Source organism: Populus nigra, chromosome 16 (assembly GCF_951802175.1).
Source record: "Populus nigra chromosome 16, ddPopNigr1.1, whole genome shotgun sequence".
NCBI lineage: Eukaryota > Viridiplantae > Streptophyta > Magnoliopsida > Malpighiales > Salicaceae > Populus > Populus nigra.
In genome coordinates, this window is record NC_084867.1 from 7,214,571 (window position 1) to 7,234,502 (window position 19,932).

Below are 19,932 nucleotides of genomic sequence, written 5' to 3' on the forward strand. Positions count from 1 at the left end.
TGCCATAGCTTTTCAACTTGTTTGGTTATATTATATTGGAACTTCGTACATGTATCAAATAGACGTGAGCGTCTCATTTCGAGATGGTTATACTATGATGTACTTTGCGAAGGGTTTGCTTTTTTCCAATGAATGTCAGGCATTTATTTGAAGGGAGTTGCAGCAGTTCCTTCTGGGTCTTTTAAACTCTTAAAAGGGAAAATTGCATCATTGTTTTCTCAATTGAGTACATGGTCTTTTAATTTTACTCTTTTTAGGATACAATTTTTTTATTTATTTTGCCAAGCAAGTACTTGAGTCCAAAGTCTGCTTGTTTTTCCTTTTACTTGGTGACATGGTGTTTGATGTTTCCCATAATGGGAAATGTAGATTGACTCATTGACATGATTGATGATAAAGTTGGGTTTAGCATTCCCTCATAACCCATTTACTTGTTTCACAATGGTTCCATTGAAAATTGGTTTCTTTTATATGATCAGCTAATTTACTTTTTGACTTAATTAAAAGAAAAACCAGATATTTAGAAGTTTAGACTTTAGACAGCTACCCTCTATTAAAAAAAAATTGTTATAATAAAGAAATATAAAAGCTAAAAGCTAAAATCATTAAAAAAAAAAAAATTGTCTAAATGCCTACCATTGCACTTGTATCCCTATGAACATTGAAGCTTTTATCCCCATAAACTTTTAGATCGTTTAAATTCAACTTTGCATTAATTTGTTGCTTATAAATTATTTTTGAGCTTGGATTTGTGTTTAACATGTAAAGGATTTTTAGTATTTTTTTTTACCAAATAAAAAAATGCTGGAATCCGTCACGTTGCAATTCACATCAAATACCACCCCCGTCTTGAAGACGAATAATTCGAAGATAAACAAAGACTAGACTACTAGAAAATAATCAAGCCAATTATCACACAAAGATTTAGAGAAATCACAAGCCATAATCATCCGTCGATCTATGTTTTACAAACAACATCAAGCCATCATCAACTATAATATAACATCCTTGCTAGCACAAATCTACCTGCTTCTTAAATCAACATTCTCAGGCAATAAATTACAACCGCACTGTCAACTCCCAACCTTAAAACTTAAAATTGTATAGGGTATGTAAACTCTCGGTCCAAAATTATAAATCAATCTTCCTCAATAGAAAAAATAATAAACTAAGAGGAAAATTATTATAATTAGAGGTGAAAATCTCTAGTAAATTAGCTTAAAAATCTTAGATAAAATAAGTCATAAATTAATACGCGAAAAACACCGAATACTGAATAAATGATAGAAAATAACACATTGGATAATTAGGAGTGGTATTTTTGTAATTAAAACAAAAATCTCTAAATCTTTGGAACGATAGAGAGTTAGAGAGGTTGAGAGTTTTTAAAAAAAAAGTGAGAGGAAGCTGGAAATTTAGAAGAGGATGAGATTCTTTGGAATCTTTATAAGAACTCATTTAATTGAGTAAAATTAGCAAAGGTAAGGAACTTAGTAATTACATTTCTTTCTTGTGCTGTGAAAAGAGAGAAAGTAAATCTCTAAATCTTTAAATTTCTAGGGTTTGTGTAAATAAATATGATAATTAATCAATAATTTGGTTATTGTGGTATGAGAAATGTTGTAATAGAAAGTAATTTGGAATAAATTGAAATTAATTTTGGAAATTTAATCCCTATTGAGGCCATTAAGGGTTTGTGAAAATTTAATAAAATCATGTGATATTGATGATTTTAATGATGCTAGGAATGTTGGATATTAGTTTTAAATGTTTTAATATTATTCACTAGAAGTGTACTTGGAATGATGAAAAATAGAAAATTTACTAAGCTTGTGTTGGTGTAATGTGTTTAGTTGTATGGAAGAGTGGAATGGGTAAAAAGTATGATTAAATTAAATTGTTTACATATGCAAACTTTTTTTATATTTACGGTCATCAATATTCTATTAAAATGAAGTTTAAGTCCTTATTAAAAAAAATCATTTTTTCATCAGAAAAACAAAAACAACTTCCTGAATCTAGAAAAAAAATACATTTTCCCCATAATAAATTTATATCTAAGACATTATTTTATTAGATATTGTTCAATTTGATATTTATTTTTGAATACAATTCCAGGAGTATTTTTTTATATTATTGACAATCATTTGTTTGGTTATTATACATGAAACTGTTATGCAAATTATATATATATATTGTTGTCATGAATATTCAATGAAAATGAAATTTAAGTCCTTATAGTTATTGTGTGGTGTGTGTGTGTATTAATTTTTATTTACTGAATTATGCTTCTTATTAAAAAAAATTCATTTTTCATAAAAAACAAATATATTACATGAATCAAGAGAGAAATAAAACATTTTTCCTACATGAATCAAGAGAGAAATAAAACATTTTTCCTACATGAATCAAGAGAGAAATAAAACATTTTTCCCATAATTTTATTGTTTTTTCTACTAATATTATTTTTTCTATAATCATATAATTAATTAGAAAAGATTCATAAAACACGCAAGAATTATATTATTCTTTTCCTTTACAATGCATTTGAACAAAAATTATCAAAACATATATTTTTTTCTTTTTGTTTTTAATTAAAACTCTCTTTTAAAATTCTAAGATTCATATAATATATGTATTTTCTCAATGCATTTCAAATTTAAATTCTTATTTGTTGTGAGTTTTTAAAATAAATAATACATAGCTCAAATATTATCATCAATGCATTTGGAAAGACAACTGTGGAGAATCACATCTTGTAAAATTGAAAAGACAATTGTGGAGAATCACATCTTGTAAGATTCTGGGAAAAGAAGTGTGTGGCAAATCATGGGAAAGCTCTAACCACTTCGTACAGTTTGCAGTAATACTGAAAATTCAAGACTTTGACCATGGCATTCATTCAAGACTCCAGGCATTTGGAAAGACAATTGTGGAGAATCAGAAGTATCTTGTAAAACTGATCTTGGTGCCTAAATTCTGGGAAAAGAAGTGTGTGGCAAATCGTGGGAAAACTCCAGCCACTTTGTACAGTTCACAGTAATATTGAAAATTCGAGACTTTGACCACGACATTCATTTACCACCTCTTTCCAAACAATCCTTGTTTCACCAATAGAAAGTAGAAACCAATTACCAAAGCCTTAAGCAAGAACACAACTAAAATTTTCAACTATGTAAACATCATTATTAAATCAGACTGCAATTATTCTCCCCATTTACTACAAAAAATGACAGGGAACCTGATGCAGCCTTAAGCATGGGGCAAACTTATAATTTCAGCAAATTTATTTCAAAGAGGAACAATTTATAGCCATTTAGGAAGCAGTGAGTGTCTTCCAGGAAAATTTATATTTCTTTCCCAGTCAAAATAGGAATATTAATGTTTCTTGTTCAAGAATCAAACTCTAATCATGATTAGGAATAACTCAATCATTATATGTGCGCGCGCTTGTATTTTTTGATTTCAGTAAGAGTGAACTTCTATTGAATAAGTGCAGCCTTTGCTTAAATAATGATTAAATAATGAGGAAGTGTGATACTTCAATCAAGAAGTGATTACTTGAATCTAATAGTGTGAGGCTAGTAGCTTTCTACCCTGTTTTCTTTCTGATGTTTAATTTCAGACCTGTGTTTTCATTTATAAGTCCCTATAAGGACCACATTCTACAACCCTAGCCCTAAAAACAACCAATTTCATAAAGTTCCCTTAGACTTGTCCCGCTTAAGAACCCCAATGTATCTCTACACATTCAACGAAGTATACAAGACCAGATCATATTTCTCAAGAATGAAATCAATGGCCTATAATAAAAGATCTAACAGCCTCCATTTTTTTAATGAGACATTAGCATCCAACCTCCTACATTCCTATTGTAAGGTCTATCTTGTAAGCAAGGGCCAGCATACAGCTTAGAAGAAGATCAATCAAAGAAGTACGCGGCGTGTGGAGAAATTGGCCATGAAGAGGGAAAATCAGATAATCAATTATCAAAGTGAAAGACATTGTACCCTGTCAGGAAGAAACCTAGGCATGGGTAGTGCAGTAACATATCTCTGCAGACAAGATTTGTGAGCATTTGCAGATGCATCTGAGGAGGATGAGCTCTCAGCCCCATCAGTTTGACCCCGGCCATGGAACTTAGCAAAGCGATTGATAACAGAAAACCTCTCTAGATCTTGGCATTCCACTCTCAGGTCTGAAACTGATGTTCTTTTATCCAATCTGCATCATCATCAGCAGGCAAATAAAACTAATGAGTATATCTCTGCACCAAATATGTTTTATCATTGGACTTATGATGCCAAGGATGATGCAAGCAAGCAAACTCTATATACACATGATCAAGTTCCAGCAAACTCAATTGTTCTCGTTGTAATGAGTATATCTCTCTAAGAAACTTGTTTCTAGGCATAACATTCTAGACTTATCGAGCAAATCATTTCAGGTTTTTTTATTTATTTATACATGATTCCTATGTCATTGTTCTCAATAAAAAGCCAGTATCCTTATTGCAGAGAAATGTAAAAATACTAGAAGTTTCACAATTCATGAAACAACAGCAACGTTAGAATCCAAGAATCCAATATGTAATATAGAGAAAGGATATGTTAAAACATGCCGGACATCAAAATTAAAAGTAAAACATCAAAGACAGGCAAAAATAAGAATAAGTTAGCAAGCAATCAAATATTACCACCAAAGACACTAAAGTCTACCTCAACAAATCATTCTCCAGCTTCCTCGTCCTACTGATAAGGTCTTCTGTGACCTTTGAGAAGTACTGATCCCTATTCTTCTCCGATGTTTTTATCTTCTCAGGCAGGCTTAGGAGGAGGAAAAAACAAATAAATTTTTTACGTTATCATATGGATTTAATGATATTTCCAACTTAAAACTATCAATCTTACTTCCAGTAAAAAGCATGCTTAGAAAACCAAATGGCATGTACCTAATTATGGACCGCATAAGTAGGTCCTTGAGTGAGAATTTAGAGGCAGCTCAATCCTTCAGCATTTTGCATGAAGTGGCTGCTCTTAAGACTCAAGCTGCACCTTTATGGTTGCAAGCCCAAGACATTTACCATGGTAGCAAATAAATGCTCCTAAAAGCATGCTAGAAAACTTTTAGATAATAATAAAAGTAATTCTTACAGGTCTCCACTGTTAGAAGGCGCAGGAGTATCACTTCCAGTACAAGAGAGTGTGATGCATGCATCTCCTAGTGTTGATCTGGAAACAAAGAACGCAGCACTCTCATAATGTAAAATAGCATCTGCGGAAAGAATTGATGCCAGAGGAGGATGGAGAAGAATCTGCATAAGCTGTGTAGTCAATATAAGCCTTCTCTTTGATCTATGGACCGGCAGTCCATCATCTACCATTTCATCGTCATCTTCCACCTGTTATCAGAAATGAATACATTTGCACACGAGGAAATTGTAAAACGCCTAAGAGGAGAAAAATATAACAGATGAATATAGCTGGTAAGCTGCTGTAGCTATGAGCACACCTTCTCAGTCAATCTATTTGCTGCCAGAGCCCAGACCACTTCTGCTGCACTGCAAACAACAAACTCTACATATGTTATAATCACCAGGGAAAATAAAAATAAAATGAAAGAAACAATCAGCCCTGCAAATAATATCAAAGAAAAATAGCAATGAATTTCTGCAGTGAAAAATAAGATAAACCCAAACATAAATAACTAAAAGGTGCATAAGTTTCATTAATAAAGATAGATAAGGCACTTATAGTTTATGCCAATCACCTGAGATTATGAAGTCTTTGAGGACCCAGTGTCACTTCCTTATGCCACGGTACAAGCTTGGATATGGCACTTTTACGCTTCTTCGGTCTCATAACCACCAAACTCACATCAGCAGAATCAGGCTGCAATGACTGAGGGGTGGAGAAATTCTCAATTGAACTTTTTTGAATAATACCAAATTGACTAGCAGCAACAGCATTTCCTTGCTCAAGTAAATTATGAGCATGTGATCTTTCATAAGGTCTTCCAGATGTGGAGGAAAGTTCTGAAGGCCTCATAGTGACAGCTTTTCGTGCATTATTCATTTGTAATATCTGTCCATTTTTAAAGGTTTCATAATGATCAAGCCAGGATGAAGCCATCTGGTTACTCATTTGAGAATGCTCATCTCTGACAGAAACCGCAGTATTGCTATTGGTGAAATGCTGAAAATCATTCTGACCAAATGCAAGCATATCATTAGAAAGTGCATTTATCTCCTGATTATCTGCTGTTTTTGCTGAAAAGCTTAGCATCTTGGAATGTCCAGGGGAGGTTGAAGTGTGATTTGCTGGAGCATCTCTGACCAGATTATTGTGTCTATAAAACTGCTGACCTCCCTGAGCAGCTACCAAATCAGCATCCACAGAACCATCAAGACTTTTAAATCTTTTCAAACTTCTATTAACATGTTCAACCTCCGCATTTTTCATTCCCTGCATTTGATGCAGCAGGGAGTAATTTTGATACAAAATATTATTGGGTTTCAAAGATCGGCCAAAAGCTTCAATTTGTTTCTGAGTACTGGTTAGGTTTGAAGCAGGTGTTTCAGTAAGATGATTCACAACAGATTCTTTCTCATGTGAATCACTCATTGTCTTCTGGGCTCGATCATTCTCAGGTAGAACTTGCTGCAAGTGGTCTCCTTTTGCTGGTTGCTCTTTCCCAACAAAACCATGTGACTTCATAGAACATTCACCAGATTCAGCTAGACTGCTCCCTCCATTTTGCATAATTTGGTCATCTAGCTTCTGTGGTTGAGAGGAAGTTATCCCTGAACTGTTATGTGATTGAATATTGGGTTTAAACATATTGGGTCCAGTCTGAAACGACTGAGTGCCAAATGGATGTAGCTGAGATGGAACACTGGTCCACAAAGTAGGTGGCATTTTTGAAGAAAAACCATCTTGTGATGAAGCATAACGCTGAGGGGCTGGCAAAGCTTCCAGCACTGGGAATTGTTGAGCAGAATCTCTTGCATGGTTTTGGTCATCACTTGGCTGGGGCATCTCAGTAGAAGAGGCAAAATCATCATGTGAAGTATGCCTGGATGTGTCATGAACCAATGGCCCCGCTGATTGATTCAATTGACCTCTCTCAAAAGACTCTTCTGTATGTTTTGGTTGAGAAGAAAATCTATCAAAAGATTCATTAACAGATTCACAGGCAGTTGCTCGTCCTCCTGTATCAGGCATGTGCTGATTTGGAAGATGACTTTTCGAATAAGGAAAACCAGGGGGAAAGGCAGTAGAAAACTTTCCTTGGGCACTATTGCCAGCATGTACCAAGGTGCCAGGAGTAGTATTCCTCAAATGTCCATGAGATGTATCACGTGAAGGAGGTAAAGACTGAACAGAGGATGTAGGAGCCAACAATGCACGTCCCTTCTCACCTGTATTTGAAATGACTTGAGTTGAATTGAGAGAATCAGTTGCTAGTGAAGGGCCGTGGGAAGAAAAGGCATGTTCTGGAATTAGCAATTGCTGGGATGGAGGAACTAGAGGATTGACCTGTGGGTTTCCAATTGCAGATCTTGCATGTTCCAATTCAGCAATTGAATTAGTCTTCCATATACCAGCACTGTCACCCATCACCTCAAACATAGGACCTTTTTTATCAACATTATGAGAATCTTGGAATGTGTTTTCATTTCCCTGGTTTTTGAAAGCAACAGTAGTTCTAGGAGACACGGAACCCATAAAGTTCCAGCCACTTGGACTATTTAATGGTTGACCGTTGGAGCTATATGATTGCATGCCCTGTTGATTTGCCCAAGAACCTGGAATGCTTTTAGCATTTGATCCTGCATCAGTAGAATGAGTAGCTTTTCCATAAAAATGACTGCCTTCAACAGCTGCTTTTTGCATGAGGCTCGTATCAGACCACTTGGTTCCATCTTCCGGAAACTGCTGAATATGTCTATGAGGAGAAACAGACTGCAACCTCTCCATGCGTTCATGTGAAGTGTTGACTCCAGATTGCTGAGCCGCCCCTGGGATATTATGATAATTCATACCTGTATTGGCATCATGAGACAAAGGCAAGGGTTGAGAGTTCAAGGAAGATGCAGACTGCAAGCTATTACCATCCCAATTTGACTGATGTTTGCTACTAGCATTCACAGAGGGAGTCTGCTGATTATCAGCTGGAGGTTCACTATTTATAAAAGTCAGACCACTCCACTCTTCTTGAAGCCCTGTATCGCCACTAGAAGTTTCTGCGACAGCAGATTGCATAAGAGCACTCCAACTCCCACTTTGCACAGAAGGCAATGAACAGAAGAAGTCTGTATCATCCAACATATTGCAACCTCCAGAACCCCGGTTGGTACCCCTGCCAAAGGCATCCCACAAATTATCATCTGAACCAAACAAAATCTTTGCCTCAGTTGGATCTAGGGTAGCCACATCCTGGGAAGGAGCAACCTGTATCGCTGTTTCCTCTTGTGATGTTTCTGATAGACCACCCAGGTCTTGCTTAGTGCAAATTTCTTGCTGTGGCCCATTATTTTGCTGGTGATTCACTAGCTGCAAGTTTTCCAAATTAAATCCAGTATTTATACCCTGACCATCAGAAGAAGCAATCATATTTTTCCCCTGATATCCCAGTCTAGAAACCAAAGGTCCATCCTGCACACTAACCTGCTTTGGAAATCCAGTATACTGATTGCTTGTTAAGGAATCACTGCTGCTTGATATCTGCTGCATTGACGGCTTATCCATTTGGACAGGAGGATACTGGCTTGGAGTGACTCTTGTTCCAGGGACAGGGACACCATAAAGAGATTGATCAACTGGCTGAGGTACCATACCCATCAAGCTTGGTGTTCCCTCGTTCTGCTGAGGGGAAAACACGTGTCCTCTAAAGGATCCTTGCATAACTGGCGAAGCACCTGGCTGCGGCCAGCTTGTGTTAGCTTCCATGAGCTCAGGCTGCCATGAATAATTAGATGTTTCATGAATAGGATTGCCATTGATCAAAGCCTGTGAGGGATTGGCAGCTGCCTGTTTTGCAAAAGCCGCAACTTGATTAATTGAATTCAGCTTCCTTGCTTCTTGTTGCTTCTGAAGTTGTTGCTGCCTCTGCATTTCTTGCATTTGCTTAAGCATAAACTGCTGCTGTAATAGCTGCATGTCACTAATCCCAGACTGCTGTCTCGGCAAAGATTGCAGCATGCCAGGATGCTGGCTACTAATTTGCTGCAGACCTCCGAAAAAATCATAATTCACTGGAGACTCATTAAAGTCCATTTTGACTGAGTTTTTCTTGCGAATTCAGGACCAAACATTCAAAGCCAAAGAAGAAAGCAAATAAATGTATAAAAGAATACATAAGCCAGTGAAAATGAAACACACACACACACACACACACACAAAACCTTTCCTTCTCTTTCTATCAACAACCTAATACAGCTTAAAATCTCACATTTTACAAGCAAATTCACAGAAGATCAAGAAACACCAAACTCAACAAATCCCAAGATAGTCTCTTTTTAGCACAAAACACCGAAGCAAGTAGGAACACACTTGTCCATTCCTACAGCACCAACAACTAAGCTTATAATTTAAGAGAGATAAAATTAGGGTTTCTAGAGAGAATTTGGACTCACGGTTTCACTTTGACGCTTCAATTTGAGCTCCAAATGAAACGATCCTCTATACAATTGAAATCTCTTAAATTTTTAATTTAGGGTTTTGAATCGAATGATAGACAGAGATGTTAGGTTTGGTGTGTCCCGAGCTGAGGGCTAAAGTGTAAAAGGGAAAGGAAAAGCGTTTTTCTGGAGAGGGAAAAAGGAGAGCATGCGGAAATGGTTGAGGGTAGAGGGGTAGTTTAGGTGGCGCTGCTATTAAAATCCGCCATGTGGCAAAAAAAATAAAATTCAGACAGAAACCACATTAGTTGACTGTTTTGCTAAATTTGGTCCCTTTATCTTGACTGGTCATTTCATGAAGATTTTGGTATCAGAAGCTTATTGTATTGTAATTCTATTATAAATTTTTTTGAAACGCCCCCAAAAATATAAATTATTAGTTAGATTACATTTCGGGTATTTATAAAAAAAATATATTAATAAATGGTAATGAAAAAATATCTTTTAAAATTGAAGAAAGTAATAAATTTTATTAATTCTAAAATAAGGTTTATTATTTTCACTAATACAAGATTTGATATAATTCAAAAATAAAATATATAAAACAATAATATATGCTACTAGAGCATATCAATAGAGCCAACAATAAAAAACACTACCATAAAAGTCTCATGATTCATCATATAAAAATGGATAAGCGCTTTTAAATTTATTTTTTATGCAAAAGTAAGGAAAATGATGTTGTTCTTTTAGTTGTTGCATCAATATGCATATTGTCATAAGCTTTTTTAATTGGGTTAGACAAGCAAGTCAAATCCACGATACTTTTAAATTTAGTTTTTCTACTTTTGATTTTTTTTTCTTGGTTCTTTTTTCAAAGTTCTTATAATATTTAATTTTACCCTTCAAATCAAATTTATGATTTTTTATAGTAATAATGTTTTTTTTTCAAATTTATTTATAATTATATTAATAATATTAATAATAATGAATAAAATAATATTAATAATATTAATAATAATATTAAACATGTCAAACCCATGTTGGTTGAGTCTAGCAACCATATCAAACCCAAGGTACTTTTCAATTTGGTCCTTCTACTTTTGATTTTTTTTTCCCTTGACTTTTTTTTCAAAGTTCTTATAGTTTTTAATTTTACTATTCAAATCAAATTTATGATTTTTTTATACTAATAATATTTTTTAAAAAATTTATTAATAATATTAATAATAATAAATATAATAATATTTAGAATATTAATAATAATATTAAAAATGTTTAACACAAATTTAAATGGGTTTGACAACCATGTCAGACCCATGTTGGTTAGGTCTAGCAAGCATGACAGACTTACTTTCTTTCACCTCCCTCCTTTTTTTCTTCTCTTTACTCCCTTCAAAAACCACGCTAACCATTCCGAATTTCAGAGTTGTCCTCTTAGTTATTGATATTTTAATTTTGGTCTTTATTATTTTGATTTTGATTTTTTATTCTTAATCCTTTTATAAAAAATGATGGAAAAAGACATGGAAAATAAGAAGATATTTGTTAAACATAAAATCAAAATTACAGTTTGTATTTTGATTTTTCCACTAAGATTTGGACCTTAAGATGACATAATTTGAGATAATTTTACTGACCTTGCTTAAATCAGAGTTCGAAACACTAGAGATGGAATAAAAACCAATGAAGGGTCTAAACTGAAATCAACAAGACAAGTTTTGTGCTATTAAAAATTATGAACTTTGGTATATAGATGGCAAACCTTGGTTTAGTTGTACTCATCAAAGTTATAGACCTATGTTTTAACATTCCAAAAATAAAAACCCCGTATAAAGCCGAGTCTTGAAACTCTATATATGACTAAAATACCAAACAATGTTTGAAGACACTTATATTGCACTATTTGAAAGTAATAAATTGTTACTTTTTGTTTAAAGTTGTAATTGATTGAAAATGTTGAATTATTGAGGAAATGGAATGTGAAGTGTGTGTGTATGGTCGAAGTTTGAGCTTAATCTAGTGTACTTATTGGTATAGGTGAGGCCGTGGGCACCAAACAACAGCAGGGGACAACCAGCAGAGCATATATTTTTCAGGTTGGTGCTTGGCACCTTAGACATTTATTTAAGTGTATGTTTGAGTTTTATTATACATGTTTGAATTTTTGTTTTGTATTTTTTTATTATGCATATTTAGTATTCGATTATCGGTTGAACTAGTTTCCTGGTTTCGAACTGGTGCCCTGTGAATGAGCTATTGGTTAGATCACCTTTCTATTGATAGGATTGATGCCTTATGAATGGGTGATTGGTTAAACCAATTTCCCGGTTTGGGACTAGTGCCCTGTAAATAGGATGTTAGTTGGACCAGCTTCCTAATAATAGGACTGGTGCCTTGAGAATGGGCGATTGGTTGAATCAGTTTCCTAGTTTGGGACTAATGCCTTATGAATGAGCTATTAGTTGGACTAGTTTCCTAGTAATAGGACTGGAGTCCTCAGAATGAGCAATTAGTTGAATCAGTTTCCTAGTTTGGGACTGGTGCCCTATGAGTGGGCTGTTGGTTCGACCAACTTCTTGGTGATAGGACTGGTGCCCTAGGAATGAATGATTGGTTAAGTCACTTTTCTGGTTTGGAACTGGTGCTTTGTTAAATAGGCAATTGTGGAAATCTATATTGGATTAATTGGAATCAGATCTCTGGATAGTGGACTGGTTAAATAGAGAAATTGTTAATGTAATGTTATAAATTATTAAATATATTAAATTGTCAAATTGATTTTATAGTGTTTTTATAAATTCATGTGCAGGTTCATCTCATTAGCATACCTTCTAGTTGATACATTTGGTGTTGTTCTTGTGTATTCACTTAGGTTAATAAAATAATAAAGAAATATTTTTTTTGGAATGTATTTACCATAAATCATGACTTGTATGTATAAATTTATATAATAGTTTATTTTGTTTAAATTTTGTGTAATAAATTCTTTATTAGTTCAATTATATAATGTGAACTCATTGAAGTGAGTAATTCATGATTTGTTTTTCTTAAAAAACCTTTCCTTGGATTTTTTTTTTATCCTGGAATCTATGTGTATATTGTTTCAAAAGTTGGGGTTGTTACATTTGGTATCAGAGCTCTGGTATGGGTTCAGAAAATGAAATAGAGAATTTATGAGCATTGACTTGTTTCAGGATAGTGTGTAACCCCTCTTCAGCGAAGGGAAGAGACTAGGATACAAAATTTGCTGACAGGCAGTAAGAGGATCCTTTAAAGGATACCGCTTCACATATACCACCAATATCTCATTAGTAAAGTTCTGGGAACCATTTAGACTCCAAGCTAAGGTTGATTCTAGCCATACTGGCGCATTACTACTTGAGAAATCTGGACTACAGGGACAAGGAGCTGCATACTTACCAGCAGCACCAAAACGACCCTTGTACCATATATGGACCCGACCTCACTTGTGTGGATAATTAGAGTTGTGATTGAGACTATATCTAGTACAATAGCTCTAGTGGCCCTAATAACACCAGCAATTCCAGTGACATAGGCGACACTAATTATTCTTACCACTATTATTTTCGAGAGTGTAGTTGCTCTAATGTGGATTGTGAAGTGTATGAGAGAGCTAGGATGTGAGCTCTTTTTGGACAAACATGATGCAAAGATTGCAGGAAAATGTACGCGAAAAGTAGAGAACATCATGATTCAGATGAGAGTACCCGAGGATTGACAGGTGAGCTGTACTACACAGTTGTTATAAAATAGAGCTCAGTCACGGTGGGAGGTGATATAGTCTAAGAGAGGCACAAGTTTATGGGCCTAGAGTAAGTTCATGAGAAAGTTTGAGATACAATATCTTCCCCCTATCAACGTAGGGTTAAGGAGCAGGAGTTTTTAATGTTGAGATAGAGAGATATATCAGTCTTGGAGTATGAGAAAAGGTTTCATGACCTCTCTCTATTTGCTTCACAATTTGTTTCTACCGAGCAGTACATGATGGATAAATTAAGAGATGGATTGTGCCAAGAATTGAGATAGGGATTGATTAATTTACGATTTGAGTATGCCAAAGAGCTTATAGAGGTGGCTTAGGCCTTAGAAGCATGTATATTAGAGGGCTAACAAGGCCAAACAACATTGAGCAAGCGAAAGGATGTTTGATTTTTCCTTAAGCAGACCTCTTCTTCTTAAAAAGCAGAAGCCCCAATTTAGTTAGTTTAGAAAAAAAAGATGGCACATTAGCTAGGAATGCTCAGAGTTCTGGTATCAGACCTATTAGAGGACAACAAAGTGGTATGAGTGGATCAGTTGGGGGAATGTCACGGTAGAAGACAATTACTAATTCTTGGTGTTTCCGGTGTGGACAGAAACACCTTGGAGACTATTTTGCTACACTTGGGCAATGTTATATATGTTGGGGGAGGGGGCATAAATGGAGAGAGTTCCTGTATTTGGGTAAGGGATGTTATTATTGTCATGGACAAAGACATATTAGAAATAAATGCTCTTAGAGGTTAGAGTGTATATATACTTGGCAGCAGGCTTTGAGCCAGTAGCAGTCGGTCATAGTGGATAAACCAGCTAGTAAGACAGTTAAGGGCTAGTGGAAACTGAGGTCATGTTAGAGCTTAGGGTGACTTGATCTAGGGTAAGTTATTCTTCATGACACAAGAAGAGGCTTGGGTTACTCCTGATGTCATTGCAAATACATTGTTGTTACATCACCTGCTTGTTTATATGTTATTTGATCCTAGAGCTACCCATTCCTTTGTTGTAAGTAAGACAGTAAGAAAACTAGGGAAGAGTTCATGTAGAGTTAAGAAAGGGTTTACTATAAGTACTCCTTTAAGGGAAAATGTTGATATTTATATGTTGTATATGAGTTTGAAGCTTGATGTTATGGGGGTGTGAGACGAATATAAATTTAATACCCTTAGAGATATATGATTTTGATATTATATTGGGAATGGATTGGTTGGGTAAGTATAAGGTTCAAATGGATTATTTTGCAAAAATAGTAACTTTTCATGGATTTATGGGGTAGAAGAGTAGTTTTTCAGGGAGAAATAAATATCATAACAAATTGTCTTATTTTAGTTATGACTGCATAAAAAATGGTGAAGAGAGGATGCGGGGTTTACCTTGCCTTCATAATGGATGTTAAAGGAGGAAAAAGTGAGTTAGCTAGCATTCCCATAGTAAAGGAGTTCTTAAATGTATTTCCTGAGGAACTACCAAAATTTCCCCAAGAGAGAGGAGTAGAAGTTTTCATAGATGTACTACTGGGTACCTCCCCTATAGCCCAATTGTCATATAGGATAACACCGATGGAACTAACTAAGCTGAAAATATAGTTACAGGAATTGTTAGAAAAAAAAAGTTTATATGTCCAAGTAACTCAACTTGGGGAGCTCCAATGCTATTTGTAAAGAAGAAGGATGAAACTCTTTGACTCTATATTAATTACATATAGTTGAATAAGGTGGTGATAAAAAATAATTACTCCTTTCTATGAATAGATGATTAATTAATAAACTCAAATGGGCTTGGGTATTCTTAAAGATAGATTTGAGATTGAGATATTATTAATTGAGATTCAAGGAATAGGATACAACAAATCTGCCTTCAGAATTCGTTATGGACATTATAAGTTTTTGGTAATGCCTTTTAGGATGACAAATGCTCCTACAGTATTTTTGAATCTGATGAATAGAATTTTCCAACCTTATTTGGATAAGTCAGAAAATGGTGTTTATAGATGATATTCTAGTGTATTCCAATTTGTATTTGAAGCATGAACAACATTTAAATGAGGTTCTACAGACTTTGAGAGAGCATCGGTTGTATGCTAAGCTGAATAAATGTGAATTTTGGTAAAAGAAGGTGACTTTTCTAGGGCATGTCATCTCGACTGAAGAAATATTGGTAGATTCAAGAAAGGTGAAAGTAGTGTTAAAATAGAAGAGGTATATAAATATGATAGAGAAGTTTTCTTGGATTAACAGGATATCATAGAAAATTTATTGAGGATTTCTTCATGATAGCCACTTCGATAACCTAATTGACCCAACAGGAAATAAAATGGGAATGGACACCAGAGTGTGAAAAGAGTTTTCAAGAGCTGAAAAAACGACTCACCATTACACTAGTGTTAGCTTTACCCTCAGGAATTGAAGGATTTATGGTATATAGTGACACATCGAATAGAGGTCTAGGACACATATTGATGCAGCATGAGAGGGTAATTGATTATGCCTCTAAACAATTAAAACTACATAAGGTCAATTATCCAATTCATGATTTAGAATTAGCCATAGTAGTATTTGCCTTACAGATGTGGAGGCATTATTTGTATGGATCTCAGGTTCAAATTTTTTCGATCATAAAGTTTAAAATATTTGATGACTCAAAACAAGTTGAATATGCAACAAAGATAATGGGTAGATTTGATTAAAGATCATGATTGTGTGATAGACTACCACCCGAGAAAAACAAATATTTTGGTAAATGTTCTTAGTTGTAAGAATAAAGTGTTAGATATTGAACCATGTGTTTGTGATGAAAGGGAATTATTAGAATTAAGGAAAATTAATGCTAAGATGGAGCTTGGACCTGAAGGTTCTTTATTGGCTTAATTGAAAGCGAAATTAGTATTTCAGGAGAAGGTACTAAAAGCTCAATAAAAGGATAACGAGGCTAGTAAGATCAGATACAAGATTGAATTAAAAGTTGAAACTCCTTTTTAGGTTTTAGATGATGGAATGGTCATAATGGAAAAAGGAATGTATTTAACAGGGGATGAGGTTTTGAGAGCTGAATTATTGAAAGATGCTCATGAGATGAGACTCAATATACACCTCGGTAGCACTAAGATGTATAAGGACCTAAATGAGTTTTTATTGGTGGCCAAATATAAAGAAATAAATAGCTGAATATATAGTTGGTTGTGCTACTTGCTAACAACTGAAAGTCAAATATCAAAAGTCAGTAAGGCCCTTGCAGCCGTTGTTAATACCACAATAGAAATTAGAGGAAGTTACTATGGATCTTGTGTCTAGTTTGCCTAGAGGGAAGAAAGATAATGATGTTGTATGGGTGATAATATATAAGTTACTAAACTTGCCCTCTTTTTATTGATGAAAATGACATACTCCGTTGATAAATTAGTCAAACTATATGTAAATGAAGTAGTGAGACTGTATAGAGTACCCATGTCGATAGTTTCAAATTGGGATCCTTGATTTACTTCTTAGTTGTGGCCAAAGTTGAGTATGAGTGCAACTTTTCATTCTTAGACTGATGAACAATCTGAGAGAACAATCCAAATCCTAGAGGATTTATTAAGAGCATGTATACTAGAGTTTGGTGGTAAATGAGAGGATCACTTACCACTCATGGAGTTTACCTACAATAATAGTTATCAAGCTACTATAGGAATGGCTCCGTATGAAGCTTTGTGTGATAGAGGTGTCAAACTCATTCATGTTGGGAAGAAGTGGGTGATTGGAGGTTGATTGGGCCCAAATTTGTTCAGGTTACTTAAAAAAAGATTAAGTTTATAAAAGATCGTATGAAAGTAGCCTAAGACAAGAAACAATGTTATACTAACAAGCAGATGAGACCTCTTGATTTAACATAAGAGATCAGGTGTATTTGAAAGTCGCTCTATAGAAGCACATGCTCAGGTTTGGTATGAAGAAAAAGTTAGCGCCAAGGTACATTGGGCCTTATAAAAGTCGTGAAAAGAATTGGACGCGTTGCTTATCAATTGGCCTTGCGTTTGCACTTGGCCATGATTCATGAAGTGTTTCATGTTTCCATATTACAAAATGTCGAGATAGACTTATCTCGAGTGCTACCACAGGTTCCTCTAGTAGTCGATTTGACTTTGAAAGTAAAACCTGTGAAGATTTTGGATTGAAGTGAAATGGGGCTCATAAATAAGAAAATTCCTTTGGTCAAGGTATTATGAAGGAGTTCCTAAATTGAGGAAGAAACATGAGAGAAAAGGATGGAGATGAGGAGTGAACTTTTATCAGCTCAGGTATTCAATTTTAAATTTCGAGGACAAAATGTTTTATTGGAGGGGAGAATGAAAACCTTGGGATAAAAAAAACGTTGAAGTTAATAAGTATTACGAATGTAATTGATGAGTGGAAGGTTCGATTGAACAAATGAATTGAATTAATTAGGTGTTTAGTTAATAAAGGATGAAATTGAAAACAATAATAAATAACTAAGGAGTTTAGTAAAAGAAAGAATATATGGGTGAATGCATAAATAAGAGAAATATTAGGGCTAATGTATAACTAAAATAAATGGTGAGGTCAATGTAAAAATAGGAGAAAATATAATAGGTTAATGTGGGAATTTAATAAACATGAAGGCCTAATGTGCAAATAAAGAAAGTGAAAAGGGACAAGATGTAAATAAGGACACTTTTAGCTATAAATTGAGAAGAAATTGATAAAAATCCATAGAGTGATGGCCGATTAAGGAAAAAAAAGAGAGGAGAGTAAAACCTTGCAAAGTCATCATCAAAACTTCAAGGAAAGCTAGATTAAGTAATCTAAGAGTGTTAGGAAGAATTAGAAAAAAAACTTGAGAACACCTAAAGATTGGCTAGAAAGAGGAGACTGTTTAGGAAAAGAAAATAAGGGAAGGGGAAGAAAAGTGTGTTTTCAAGTTTTACTTATCTTTTCTTTGAATAAAAGGTAATAAATTCTTTTAATAGTTAGTTTAATTTGTTTTATGTTTTTCTTGGATGGGGGAGTTGTTAAAGTATATTTTGGTAGAGGTTTATAGGTTATGAAATTTGAATATAAAATTATGTTTGAATGGTGCGACTTTGACATTTGATATAGATGGTGAATGAAAAATATGTTAGTAAAAAGAATTTCTATTTTTAAAGAATGCATATGGTTGTTTTAAAAGTTAGGGTTATTACACATTTAGATCTATTAGGTTTTAACGTTTCAGGTGGATTAATCAAGTTCCAAACTTGGTTAGTACATGAAGTCCATAGCTTCAAGTTATTTTTTTGGAATAAATATCATATATTATTTCCAAGTATTTGGTAGGCTCATCAATTATAAGTAACATTTCATTCACAACTTCCATGAGAGGTCTTTATCTCATTGATACATGACATGTCCTACCAAATTTATAGAGATTTTGTGTTTCTTAAGGTCCAGGCTAAACATCCAATGTTTTAGCCTTAAGAATATATTTCATTTGGATGTAGTGTTCTAAAAAGTGTAGCAAATCTCATTCTTTTTTATATAATCCTTTAAATACTTGGTCAAATATTAACCACCCCAATCCAACCGAAGTTTCTTAATGTATGTTCCAATATGTATTCCAATTTTATTTTCGTTTATATTGAATCTAGGCATTTAAATTCAGGTATATACAAATCATTCATATAATCACTAGATCTATAAAAACATCATTATTATAAAATAACAACATTTGTCCTTAATAATTCATTTAATACAAAATAAAATGGTAACAATGTCTTAAAATACTGGAATAAAATAACAATTATAAAGTTCTAGTATCAGCCTAATAGGCAAAACAAGACAACTAGTTCTTACAACTTGTCACACCCGCACATCGCGGCGACCCGTGAAAAATTAAGGTTTTTTATTGGAAAGGAACAGATATCTAGCATCTTGTTATTTTAGGGGAAAAGGTCTTCTTCAAGGAGTCGCCATCTAATTTTATGGTCACTAGGAACTCTAACTGGTCAGCAGAGATTCTATGGTATGGGATTAATTACGCAAAAGGAAAGATGTTATCACCCCATAAACGTCCTACCTGAGAAAAGCTGCGTTACTGGTTTTGTCTAAAATTGCTAATAATTTATTCTCCTTTTTCTTCTTTTATTCTTCTTTTCATGTTCCTAACTCTGACGTTAGTGAATAATTTTGCAAAAAATAAATTTGAAGAAGAAATTTTCTATACCATTTTTTCTTGTTTAACCTTTATTATCATTTGCCTTTATTAAATGGAAATAACAAAGACATTGCACAATAAATTTTGTGTTTAACAGTGCTGGTCCATAAATTGAGCATATGACTAAAAAATACAAAACACAAAGGAAAAAAATAAAACAAAGTGCGAGGGGATCACAAATAAAACAACGAAGATCCTCAAATATTTTTAGAATTTTCTGATATAAAAAAGGGGCTCGTTTGACCAAATATTAACTAGAATAAGCATAAAAATTATGACCAAGGCATAAGGGTGTATTTTTGTCAAACACCCTTAGCAATACAAGTTAGGCCGGCTGGGCT

General features: G+C 34.2%; 1 protein-coding gene across 2 annotated transcripts; it reads right to left on the bottom strand.

Moving 5' to 3' along the window:
• Positions 1-3,693: 3,693 nt before the first annotated feature.
• LOC133675327 (uncharacterized) lies at positions 3,694-9,848 on the bottom strand. Of its 2 annotated transcripts, XM_062096677.1 has the most exons (6): positions 8,670-9,848; positions 5,770-8,555; positions 5,512-5,560; positions 5,154-5,401; positions 4,719-4,826; positions 3,694-4,224 (listed from the first exon to the last, which is right to left on the bottom strand). In XM_062096677.1, exons 1-6 carry the CDS (start codon positions 9,276-9,278, stop codon positions 3,990-3,992), a joined length of 4,035 nt encoding a protein of 1,344 aa, XP_061952661.1. In that variant the 5' UTR covers positions 9,279-9,848; the 3' UTR covers positions 3,694-3,989. The 2 variants fall into 2 exon arrangements, with proteins under 2 accessions (XP_061952661.1, XP_061952660.1); XM_062096676.1 differs by having other exon boundaries at positions 5,770-9,847.
• Between the last annotated feature and the right edge of the window lie 10,084 nt (positions 9,849-19,932).